This window comes from Syngnathoides biaculeatus, chromosome 7, assembly GCF_019802595.1.
Source record: "Syngnathoides biaculeatus isolate LvHL_M chromosome 7, ASM1980259v1, whole genome shotgun sequence".
NCBI lineage: Eukaryota > Metazoa > Chordata > Actinopteri > Syngnathiformes > Syngnathidae > Syngnathoides > Syngnathoides biaculeatus.
Window position 1 is genome coordinate 28,710,364 of NC_084646.1, and position 13,281 is coordinate 28,723,644.

The 13,281-nt window shown below is 40.2% G+C and overlaps 1 protein-coding gene across 1 annotated transcript; it reads right to left on the minus strand.

Moving 5' to 3' along the window:
• Positions 1 to 240: 240 nt before the first annotated feature.
• Positions 241 to 9,194, minus strand: LOC133503402 (regulator of G-protein signaling 21-like). The gene is made up of 5 exons (XM_061825007.1): positions 8,983 to 9,194; positions 8,655 to 8,714; positions 8,297 to 8,361; positions 8,033 to 8,199; positions 241 to 1,836 (listed from the first exon to the last, which is right to left on the minus strand). Exons 1-5 carry the CDS (start codon positions 9,057 to 9,059, stop codon positions 1,648 to 1,650), a joined length of 558 nt encoding a protein of 185 aa, XP_061680991.1. The 5' UTR covers positions 9,060 to 9,194; the 3' UTR covers positions 241 to 1,647.
• Positions 9,195 to 13,281: the final 4,087 nt, after the last annotated feature.

The window sequence follows — 13,281 nt, forward strand, 5'->3', positions numbered from 1 at the left end:
AAGGGCAAAGTTTACACAACAGTGGTGAGGCCGGCCATGATGTACGGATTAGAGACAGTGGCACTGAAGAAACAACAGGAATCTGAACTGGAGGTGGCAGAAATGAAGATGTTGAGGTTCTCGCTCGGAGTGACCAGGTTGGATAGGATTAGAAATGAGCTCATTAGAGGGACAGCCAAAGCTGGATGTTTTGGAGACAAGATTCGAGAGAGCAGACTTCGATGGTTTGGACATGTTCAGAGGCGAGAGAGTGAGTATATTGGTAGAAGGATGCTGAGGATGGAGCTCCCAGGCAAAAGAGCGAGAGGAAGACCAAAGAGAAGGTTTATGGATGTGGTGAGGGAAGACATGAGGGCAGTTGGGGTTAGAGAGGAAGATGCAGGAGATAGGCTAAGATGGCAAAAGATGACACGCTGTGGCGACCCCTAACGGGACAAGCCGAAAGGAAAAGAAGAAGAAGAAGAAGAAGAAGTGGATATATACAATAAGGTGCACCACATTATCAGGCGCTGTCTACGACTGAAAATTAAAAAAAGAACACATGGGTAGCCAAATCTGTAAATGGGTAGCAAAATCTGTAAATACGTGGGGCTGTGAATAGGCAAGGGTACACTGTGCAATAATCACGAGAAGTGACCTTTCTGTGGTGCAAATCTGACTTCTATTGTAGTCAGCATATATGAAATTCACTTTTTTTTTCAAAGGAAAGTTACCTCACTTGCTGTTGTCCAAAATCTAATACTGATTCCACTCAAATCTAAGTTAAAGTGTCACATAAATAGTCAAATGTAACAATTGCATAGCTATGCTTTCATTCAGTGCAAAACGACCTACTGCAAAGACATTGATTGACATTTCAAAACCTAACCGAAAAATTAGGACATATGAGTACTCGTGATATGACCCATAGGTCTGTCATTTAACAGTCTTGTATTTCAATGAACATGTCTCATGGAGCAAACGAACAGCAGCATCAATATTGTCAATATGAATTGAATATCCAAGGTATGGTGAATTGAAACAATGACAAAACAACACTGTGATCGTCTATAAACGGGGATTTGTGTCTTCAAAGAATTATGCTGGGTGTGTATTACAAACAAAAGCATCCTTCACAACCTCCATGCTTTGGAATACCTTAGATGTAGATAGAAGGATTTCAAACTTCACAAAGTAAAATCTCTCCAATACATACAGTACACAATTTAGTGAGTCTGACTCCTATGTTGCATTCTTAATCCTTAGCCCTGATGTAACCATCTCTGCAAACAAGGGCAGTTGAGGTCCGGTTTGTGTGGGTTGTTCTTAACTCATTGATCAGAGCAGGTGTCAGTCACTGCGTTTTAGCCAAAGACATCAACGACTCATTCGGATGCCAGCAAATCACATTCTACATTTTCATTATGACTGGCGGTGTGGTTATTTAGTTGTCTTATTTCACATTCGATGGGTGCATCGTGCTCAGTGTGGGAATCCTTCCATGACGGGACCAGAGCAGAATTGAGGGCCCAGTGAAGACTTCAATGCTCCTTTTTTGTCTGAGGCGTGATTATTGACCGTCTTCCTTTTGACTTTATCAATCCTCCCAGTTGAATTGATTCGAGCATTCCAGTCATGAGTTGTATGTCCTTTGGTGTGTTCTTGCTTTCATCCTTTTGTGTCATCAGCAGAGAGATTTTCGAGGAGAGTTCTGTAAATGTCAGAGCGTAGAAACCGTGGGTATGAGTCTCTTTCCATCAACCCGTAAACAATCTTCTGGGCGTCATCAAAACAGTATATGGTGGGACTCTTGATGCTTCTTTTGATCTGCTCTCGAGTGTGATAATCAATGTTGATCTGGAATGAGGCAAATGAGAGGCATAAGGGGACATTAGCAGATGTATGATCATCAGTACTGGCGTGAGTGAGTCACTCTATCTGTCTATGTATCTCAGGAGAAAACATACCTTGCACTGACATTACATGTGAAAGACATGTAGGAACTTGCTATGCATTTGCCAAGCGTTGGGTGAAAAGCATCTATTTACCAGCTTCATGAAACATCTCAGCAAGGTCGGTTTGACGTCGCCTTGGCAGGTCAATCCCAAATTGTGTGAATGTGAATTTACTGATTTTAGAGCGAAACGACTACCCAAATTCTTCACAGCTGAATTAATGACAGCATCGATATGGGGTTCGCCACATTTTTCAAGTAAGGTATTATTGCAGTTTAAATTGCCAGAAAATGACAATGTTGTCCCATTTTGATAAGGTATGTTACTTTAGGAAGTAACAGTTTGCCAGGCTGCCGGTTTTACACACATATTAAAGGTAACTCAACCATATGTTTATGATTTTCAGGGACAATCCACAGCGTTTGAATCAGATTTACCAGCCACCAATATTTTGTGAGACTACTTTAGTAATGCAAATTATCCACCTTTGATTTCCATTGTTATTTTCACACATTTTTCTGTTTAAACCTGACCGGGTTATGTAATACCTCAGCAGGTGCGTTACATTCAACTGGGTCTAATGGCAATATTACAAAACCAAACAATATGCAACAGCCATGAGTTTGACACATAGTTAGAATGATGACATTTATATGATGACATGATGCTGAAGTGCTGATTTTGTTCTTGCTTGTTGATGTTCAGAAATTACTATTCAGTGTATTTTGTATACCTCCATTCAATTGAATATGCCTATTTGAACAGATGGATTTGAAAGTTGTTTTTTGTTGCAAATATTCTCTCATTGTGTATTTGTTGGAGCCGTTGGGATTGGCGAAAGAAAATCTGGAAATATGAGGAATGCTCAAAGAACACCTGTTTACAACATTCCACGGGCCAACAGGTTAGCTGAAAACAGATTTTTGCCATAATTGTGTATGAAAGGAGTGTCCCTTGAAGGCTGAGTTGTTCATCAGCAAAGGGAAGGGCAATGCCCACTGCTTTGTGAACAACTGCATTAGCAAATAATCGAGCAGTTTATGAACATTTTCCAATTCACAATGGCAACGAATTTAGAGATTTCAGATCTATGGTTCATAATATAATTTAAAGATTCAGAGAATATATATCTACATTTAAGCAGCAAGGCTAGAAACCGCCTGTGAATGGCCATGACCTTTGATTCCTCAGGCAGCACTGCATTAAAAATAATTTTATAGAGGCTATTGCAATGTGGGTTTAGGAACACACCAGAAAACCACAATTTGTCCCGACATCTCTAAATACAAATTAAAACTCTACCATGCAAAGCAAAAGTCATTAATCACAAATATCTCTGTGTATGAGTTCTTCTGAGAAGGAAGTGATGTGGTGAATGTGAGTGGGAACAGTTGTGTATGTCTAGCCGTTCCCTGTGATTGAATGGCAAGCAGTTCAGGTAAAGTTTGCATTTTGCCTGAGGTCAGGTGAGATAGACTCCAGTGCCCTGTGACCCTGAAGAGGATAAGCGGTATTGAGAATGGATGGATGGATGGTGATCCTGGACTGTTGAGCAGTTGAACTTCTACATTAAGCAATAATGAGAGTGATATCCACCTTCAAAGCTTCAGGAATTAGTGTTCTGAATTACCAAACGCTTATTGAGTGTTTTTAAAAGGAAAGTCAAAGTTGTAACAGAGTGGTAAGCAATACTCCTGACCCAGCTTTTTTGGAATATGTTGCAGGCATAAAATTCAAAATGAGTGAATATTTGCAAAATAATACAAAGTATTAATCAGTTTCAATTGAATAAGTAAGTTTCTTTCGGCTTGTCCCTTTCGGGGTCGCCACAGCGTGTCATCTCAGATGAACGCACATATGTTTGGCACAATTTTTACGCCGGATGCCCTTCCTGACGCAACCCTTCTCAGGGAGTGGAGGCCCCAGTGGGATACGAACCCACAACCCCTGGTTTATCAAACCAGTGCTCTAACCACTGAGCTACAGGGCCTCATAGAGAAGGAGACTTGGTGGTGGAACCCCAAAATACAGCGAGTCATGCAAGGAAAGAGATTAGCGAAGAAGAAGTGGGACACTGAGAGGACTGAGGAGAGGCAAAAGGAGTAGATCGAGATGCGACGTAGGCCAAAGGTAGAGGTGGCAAAGGCTAAACAAGAGGCATATGAAGACATGTACACCAGGTTGGACACGAAAGGAAGAGAAAAGGATCTCTACAGGTTGGCCAGAAAGAGATAGAGATGGGAAGGATGTGCAGCAGGTAAGGGTGATTAAGGATAGAGATGGAAATGTGTTGACTGGTGCCAGTACTGTGCTAAATAGATAGAAAGAATAGTTTGAGTAGTTGATGAATGAAGAAAATGAGAGAGAAGGAAGAGTTGAAGAGGCAAGTGTGAAGGACCAGGAAGTGGCAATGATCAGTTTTAGTTTCAATTGAATATAGGTTTAAAAGAATTTGCAACTCATTGTATTCTGTTTATATTTACATTTACACAGTAGTCTAAACTAATTAGACTTGGGGTTGATACAATATATGTCAGATAAGTTCAAGGACTCCTGTCACAAGGTGTATGTTAAATCCTAACTCCAAAACATTGGCACCACTGAAGTGGCAAAACTTTTTAGCCATGTGTAAAAGACATGCATTTTTTACCCTGACTATCTGATCAGAAATCAGACTGAACTTTTCCTCTTTTAGGTGAATTTGAAATGTCAAAATATTTTCTATTTGCTAAATGGCAGAGATTGAGAGTAAAAGTATTAAAAAACATAATAATAAAAAACTAAATTGAAAAAAAAAAAAAAATATATATATATATATATATATATATATATATATATATATATATACATCCATCCATCCATCCATCCATTTTCTTACCCGCTGAAGGGTCTCAGAAAGTGCTGGAGCCTATCCCAGCTGTCAATGGGCAGAGGGTGGGGTAAACCCTGAGCTGGTTGCCAGCCAATCGCAAGGCACATTAAGACAAACAGCTGTATACACAATCACACCTAGGGGCAATTTAGAGTGTCCAATTAATGTTGCATGTTTTGGGGATGTGGGAGGAAACCGGAGTGCCCAGAAAAAACCCACGCAGGCACTGGGAAAACATGCAAACTCCAGACAAGCGGGTCTATGTTTGAACCTGGGACCTCAGAACTGTGAGGCCTCTCAGTGCAGCTTCAAATACCGGTCACCCCTGTGTGGAGTTTGCATGCTCTCCCCGTGCCTGCAGGGGTTTTCTCCAGGCAACCAATCACAGGACACATGGAGACAGACAACAGTCACACTCACAATCATACCTAGGAGAAATTTAGAGTGTCCAATTAATGCATGTTTTAGGGACGCCGGAGGAAACCAGGGTGCGGGGAAAAAACCCGTGCAGGCACTGGCAGAACATGCAAACTCAACACAGGCGCGGCCGGGAGAAGAACCCTTGTCCTCAGAACTGTGAGGCCAACGCTTTCCATCTGATCCACCATGCCGCCTACACAACAACAACTTTCTTTCGGCTTGTCTCGTCAGAGGCCGCCACAGCGTGTCATCTCAGATGAACGTTCATGTTTGTTTGGCACAGTTTTTACACTGGATGATGTCATCCGCTTCTTCATAGAGGGTCCCATTGATGACCCCGTTAAGTTTGGGACAGCTTAAAAAAAAATCGTATGGAGCCAGGTCGGGTGAGTCGGGAGGTTGCTTCAGCAGGACGATGTTCCTCTCAATCATGGGATTGTGAGAAAGAATGTTGTAATGGTGAAGCAGTTATCCTGCCGCAACTGTCATCTCTTTTCACACAGTGAACGAAGCCAATGCAACCGGTTGCTTCTTGACATGCTTTTTGAATGTCTGGCCCAGAATGAATGGGATAATTCATAATTTGGTTTTAAAATATATCTTTTGTGATCACAGTCCTGGAACTTTTCTGGCACACAGTGTATGTATGTCCACTATGTATATATCTACACTCGTCCGTCCATCCATCCATCCATCCATCCATCCATCCATCCATCCATCCATCCATCCATCCATCCATCCATCCATCCATCCATCCATCCATCCATCCACCCATTTTCTTAGCCATTTATCCTGACAAGGGTCACGGGAGTACTGGAGCCTGTCCCAGCTGTCAACGGGCAGGAGGCGGGGTACACCGTGAACTGGTTGCCAGCCAATCGCAGGGCAAATAGAAACAAACAGCCGCACTCCCAATCACACCGAGGGGCAATTTTAGACTGTCCAATTAATGTTGCATGTTTTTGGGATGTGGGAGGAAGCAGTACTGCCCAGACAAAACCCAGGCAAGCACGGGGAGGACATCCAAATTCCACACAGGTGGGGCAGGGATTTGAACCCTGGTCCTCAGAACTGTAAGGCCAATGCTCAAAAGACACTGTACATACATTGAAAAAAATAAGTATTTGAATACCCTGCTAAATTGCAAGTTCTCCCACTGAGAAATCATGGAGGGGTCTGAAATTTTCATCATAGGTACATGTCCACGATGAGAGAGATAATCTAAAAAGAAAAATCCAGAAATCACAGTGTATGATTTTTAACTATTTATTTGTGTGATACAGCTGAAAATAAGTATTTGAACGCCTGAGACAACCAATGTTAATATTTGGTACAATAGCCTTTGTTTGCAATTACAGAGGTCAAATGTTTTGTGTAATTTTTCACCAGGTTTGCACACACTGCAGGAGGGATTTTGGCCCACTCCTCCACACAGATCTTCTCTAGATCAAACAGGTTTCTGGGCTGTCTCTGAGAAACACAGGGTTTCAGCTCCCTCCAAAGATTTTCTATTGGGTTTAGGTCTGGAGACTGGCTAGGCCATGCCAGAACCTTGATATGCTTCTTACGGAGCCACTCCTTGGTTTCCCTGGCTGTGTGCTTCAGTTCATTGTCGTGTTGAAAGACCCAGCGACGACCCATCTTCAATGCTCTGACTGAGGGAAAGTGGTTGTTCCCCAAAATTTCACAATACATGGCAACGGTCATCCACTCCTTAATACAGTGCAGTTGTCCTGTCCCATGTGCAGAAAAACACTCCCAAAGCATGATGCTACCACCCATATACTTCACAGTAGGGAGGATATTCTTGGGATGGAACTCATCATTTGTCTTCCTCCAAACACGATTAATGGAATTGTGATGAATAAGTTCCATTTTGGTCTCATCTGACCACAAAATTTTTTCCCATGACTCCTCTGTATCATCCAAATGGTCATTGGCAAAGTTAAAACAGGCCTTGATACGTGCTGGTTTAAGCATGGGGACCTTCCATTCCTTGCATGATTTGAAACCACAATGTCTTAGTGTATTACCAAGCGTCACCTTTGAAACAGTGGTCCCAGCTCTTTTCAGGTCATTGACCAAGTATTGTAGTGTAGTCCTTGGTTGATTCCTTTCCTTTTTAAGGATCATTGAGACCCCACGAGGTGATATCTTGCATGGGGTTCCACTCCGATTGAGATTTACCGTTATGTTTAGCTTATTCCATTTTCTAATGATTGCTCCTACAGTGGACCATTTTTTCACCAAGCTGCTGGGCAATTTCTCTGTAGCCCTTAAAACAGCCATGTTGAGTTCTACAATTTTGTCTGCGGACAGCTCTTTGGTCTTGGCCATATTGCAAGCTTGAGTCTTACAGATTGTATGGGGTGGACAGGTGTCGTAATGTAGCTAACGACCTCACACAGGTGGATCTGATTCAGGATAATACATGGAGTGGAGGTGGACTTCTAAAGGCAGACTAACAGGTCTTTGAGGCTCAGAATTCTAGCAGATAGATAGGTGGTCAAATACTTATTTGCAGCGGCATCACACAAATAAATAATTAATTTCTGGATTTTTCTTTTTGGATTATCTCTCTCACAGTGGACATGCACCTACGATGACAATTTCAGACCCCTCCATGATTTCTCAGTGGGAGAACTTACAATATAGCAGGGTGTTCAAATACTTATTTTCTTCAATGTATCTATGGGTAGATATGAATATTGTAAATTATTATTATGAATTTTTGAAATCAATGTACCTGAAACAACAGATAAAGAGTTTAGGTATGGTAGTTATGGTTGTTCTTGAATTAAATTACCTCTTTGGGTGATTCAGCTTTGATAAATTGTTCATAAATTTTCTTGGCTTTTGACGCCATTCTGAATGAAGATTTAATCTTCTTGTAGTCCTCACAGGTGAGCCAAAACTCAATATTCTCATCGCTGTATTCAGATTTCAGAAAGTTGCGAAAAGCAGCTAATCCATCTGAGGTGGGCACAAAAAACACAATAGACTTAATGACACGTCCCATTGTGTTGGTTGTACAAATCGTTATGAAAGTTTCATAATATTCTCAACTTACATTTTGATTCCAGAAGTCTTTCCAAAGACTGTGACCATTGTTGGGTATCTTCTAAAGTTAGCCTGCTGAGAAAGAGCAGAAATTCTATAACACAACCAGAATAAAAATGTTGGTAGTGTACATACAGTATATGACAAAACAACATCAGATGTCAACAGCATGGACACATTTGGGCTCTCATCAAGAAACAGAGCCGATGACATGTTGGTGATGGGACGTTGGTGAGCATACTGTGCCAAAGCAAACATGGTCTGTTGTCCATTTGAAGACTTTCATACTGCCATAGATGGAAATGAAAGCACTAGGGGAGCTATTTTAAAACCAAATTCTATGCAAAACACTCAATAAGTCTCCTTACCTCTCAAAACTTGATGAGTGTGAGAACATGCACTGGAGCCGGCACATAAAGTTCTTTCCACTGTGCAGATACAAGAAAAACATCAATATATCTCTGGATTTACTGTAGTAAAACTAATTTCAAGTGAATCTGTCCAAGAATGTGGGGCATGTTATTACAAGCATGTAGCATCGTAAAGAATGGAAAACATAATTAACTTGATTTATTTTCTAAGTAGCAAGATATCCTTGGGACTGCATGTATTCAAGGTGACACTAAAATTCCACACTTGGAAAAGTGAATCATTTAATTGCATGGAATACCTGTCATAAATAGCGGTTTCACTCACATGCTCTTGTTTCGCTTCCTGTCATCTCTGTCCATAATGAAGTGCTGTGTGGGTGGTGGGACAATTAGGCTTGGCATTGTTTTGTTAAGTCTGCTGTCTCAGGCTCTTGGTCCAGGTCATGCTGCAGCTGAGAAACACTTTGGAGGCTTCCCTGAGCTTGTTGGTTTTTATACCGAGGTCTCCTGTTGCTATGGGCAGGGGGTGCTGGTACACATCAGCAGCTCAGCCCAGACTGAAGAGGAAGCACCCCTTCCTCCTCCTCCTGTTTATCTTCTCCTCCTACCTCACTGCTGGAATCAACAAATTCACACTGTACTGTGCTCCTTCCTCCTCTTGATTTTTTTACTCCCATGTACAGTATGTGTTCTTTTTTCTTTGTTTATAATTTTTTAAAAATCTTCCCTCCTGCCGCCTCTTCTCTGACAAGTCAAGTAGGCAGCACTCAGTGGTACATGCAGTGCTAATATTATTTTTTTTAGTCAGAGGAAAAGATGCAAATGATAGAAACAGTAACTGTTATAAGCAAATCGTGACCTTCGCATGTTGCGTCTGGGTTTTGGTATTGTGGCTTGTTAAAGGAATACAGCTCCTCCCTTTGGTCTTCCTTTCCCACAATGTGTTAATCATTGTTAGAAAGGCAATTATAAATGAAAATTCAAGAATTGCAGTGTGGAAAAAAATAAAGGTGAGTAACACCCAAGACAGCATATCACATCAGTACTTAATCAGCAAAATCAAAATACATTGTAAACCCTTGTATGGGGAACAGAACCTTATTATATTTTCTTTGCTGGTGTTTGGATTGACATATGAAGAGAAAGACTTGTGTTTGTGTCAAACTAATAGTTTCCCATTTAGGACTGGGCAAGACTATGAAAAGTAGGAATGGTCAGCAACTCACTGTAAGGAATTCAAAATCAAAAGAATGTTCACTCAGAATTTTACTCTTGACTACATTTATTTGGCCAACTCTTTTTTTTCTTTTTTACTTTGTGTGACTGAAAATTGTAATAGATTCCACTCAAACCATTTTTTAACTTTAGTATTTGAAAGGTATATTGTGACAAATGTTACACACCGCAAACAGATTAATTATATTAACATTTTTTCTTATTGCTAAATTCCTACAGGCCCATCCGCGCACAGATGAAATGTACAATACTTGTGTGCAAATCCACATTTGACTCATACTTCCATTCCATCAACTGCGATGTCCTAAAATGTGGGAAATTCACAAATCACTTTAAAATAGACGTTTTCACTCTAAATGTTAGTAAAATGACAGCAGCAGTGAATAATACATATTATTAAATATTAATATTATACAGTATTATTATATTATTATTCGGGCTTTATGGGTAGACTCTACAGACAACTGCAATTAGTTCTGGTGTGTTTTACAACTCACTTTATGGTGATGGTTGTGACAAATATAGTCTTGAGATTTGGAATTGTATCAAATGTAGGCAAAAAGAGTCTTATAACAAACATAGGAACACAAAAAATATAAATACCCATAGGATGTTGAAAAGCTGAAACTTGGGGCATCTTGCAATTAGATGACAATTACTGAGTCACTGTAGCAGGAAGAATTGCAAGAAGTAGTGTATTAGAGGAAAACTCTTTATGGAGGAAACGTGTTGATCACTGATCACTGATCGTAGATGTATCAAAAGATAATCTAGTTTAGTAGATCTAGGTCTAATAATAGTTCAAGTTGGGCGAGAATGTGAAAACACAATCCTTCTTTCCAATCGGTACTGAGTTCCAAATAAGGAAGGAACCTCAAAATCGGTCAAATGCACTATTTCCATTTTCTGAAATATTTCCCTTGTCTGCCTGATTGGAGAACCCTGAAATTGAGTAAACCATGAAAAAAGAAAAAAACAGACAGTATGATTTTGCTCCTCTCTGCTGTGATTTACTTTCCAAAATAAAAATAGTTGAAATGAAAATGGGAGTTTGATTTATCCAAATCACGATGCATAGTATTTTTCTGAAATCATGTGCTGTGTCCTTTACAATTCTCAAAATATAAATGTGTGTGAGATTGAGATTTAATTAAGAGTAGCACTAGTGGAATGAATATATTTTAAATATCCCACAAATGGAGATGTACACAGATTTGTAAGAGAAAAGAAATTGAAAGGAAAAGTCCTATGACCACAAGATGTTAAAACCTTTGAAATCCATTCTTCATTGAGTCCAGCCGATGTTGCCCCTGCTCCCAAATCTGGCCTATGGCTTAGCCTCACTCGTGGTTCTTCCTCTTTTGCCCAAACACGGTAATAGGAACTCAGGCGTTACAAGCAGACAATCAACACTCCTAACTCAAAGTTGTCCCTGCTGTGCAGCGGCAATTTGTTTTTGTCTCTTTCATATTCCCAAGTTTGTATGATTGTGTGCAAAGTGAAGTTTTGGAAATAAGACTTGATTTGTCAAGCACCAAACCCATGCAGCTGTGACGAACTTCCCCAATTAGGCCCTTTTTGACCATGATGAAACTGACTTCCTTTTTTGCTGCCATGGTAACTACAAGCCTGTGAAAAAAACAGACAGATTGTGTGTGAGGAATATTCAGCAATGCTATGTGGGAGACGTGAGACCTTTCCCATTTAGCAGAAACATTATTGATACCTTTAGTCTACTCTAGACATTTGCCGGCGACAAAACTGTTGTGATCAAAAGTTGTGTGCGTATATCTTTTAATATCATGGAAGAGTTAATTTAATTCCATGGTCTCATTAAAAATGTTTCAACGTCCTAAATTATAGATTCAAGGTCCAAAATGTAAACAATTTCAATTATTTATTTGTTTATTTTTACATAATTAGGGCTTCCAGCTCACAAAAGATTCTTTCATTCATCTTCCATTCTGGCTATCCTGACTGGAGTCGCGGCGTGCTGGAGCCTATCTCAGCAGGAATTAAAAAAATTAGAACGTCACTATTTACTTTTTCAGTTTTTGGAGAGAAAAAGAAATAAGTTAGAGATGTTAAATAAATTACAATATGGTACTTTCAAAATGATGTTACTCCTCACTAATTGGTTGGGAATCCCTTTTTTTTATGGCTGTCTCGATGTGCCGTGGCATTCAGGCAGTCATAGGGAAAATTTTCACAATCACACGGCAAATTTAGAGTCTCCAATTAACACATGTTTTTGGGATGTGGGAGGAAACCCTAGTGCCTAGAGAAAACCCACACAGGCAAGGGGAGAACATGCAAACTCCAAACAGGCAGGGCCATAAGATTTTACTGTCACTATCCATCAGTATTCACCTGTACACAATGTTGAGATACAGTGCAGTGAAGCGTTTGTCACCCAGCATTTACCTTTGATAACAACGGATTTCAGTACATACAGGAAATACAGCAAGCATAGCATGTGACGGTCTGAGGGATGAGATAAGTTCTGTAATAACTTTTTTCAATGGCTAAAAATTAGATGAGCACAGATTGGGTTTTAAGACTGTGAATATGATTCTGCTCTACTATTAGGTATGCCTTGAGTCTGGAGCTTTCTTTCAGTTTACCTAAAAAATTTACTTAACATCGCTTGTGGGTGTCCGTGTTTTAATCGTAGTTCGGTCCCTTCAGATGATACAGTATTTAGTTTCGGGGTTATTCTTGCATTATTATGAAACATGTTTTAGTTCGTGTTATTGAGCTAGGTCTGGTTTTACATTATGCGACTCATAGCAAGGACTCTTTTCATGAATGAAATAAATCTAACGATCCAGAGGCAAGTTATACCTATGATCCACCAGCATCTATGCCCCGCTGCAGATGTACCGTCCACAAAAATAGACTCCATAGTTTGTTTTGTGTGTTTTAAGCACATTTATTTCATGTTGTTTATGGAGGATACTTTAACATGTACCATTGCAGGAATTGATACTGGAAAATCTTCAGTTTTAATGCATCTATTGTTGTACAAAATGTGCTGTTCAATCACTTCACTCAAAATTGAAATGGAAATTGTTTACCCTCTACATCTGACAATAAACTCGCTTTATTGATTTCCTGTGCTTTTCCTAGAGAACAAATAAGTATGATGATGATCCATCCATCCATCCATCCTTCTACTGCTGATCTGAGGTCAGGTCGCGGGGGCAGTAGCTTTAGCAGGGAGGTCTAGACTTCCCTTTAGCAAACCACTTCATCCAGCTCTTCTGGGGTGTTCCCAGGCCAGTCAAGAGACATAGTCTCTCCAGTGTGTCCTGGGTCATCCCCGGGGTCTCTTTCCGGCGTTACCTCATGAGGAATGCGTCTGAAATCAACTCACACTGTACTGGGT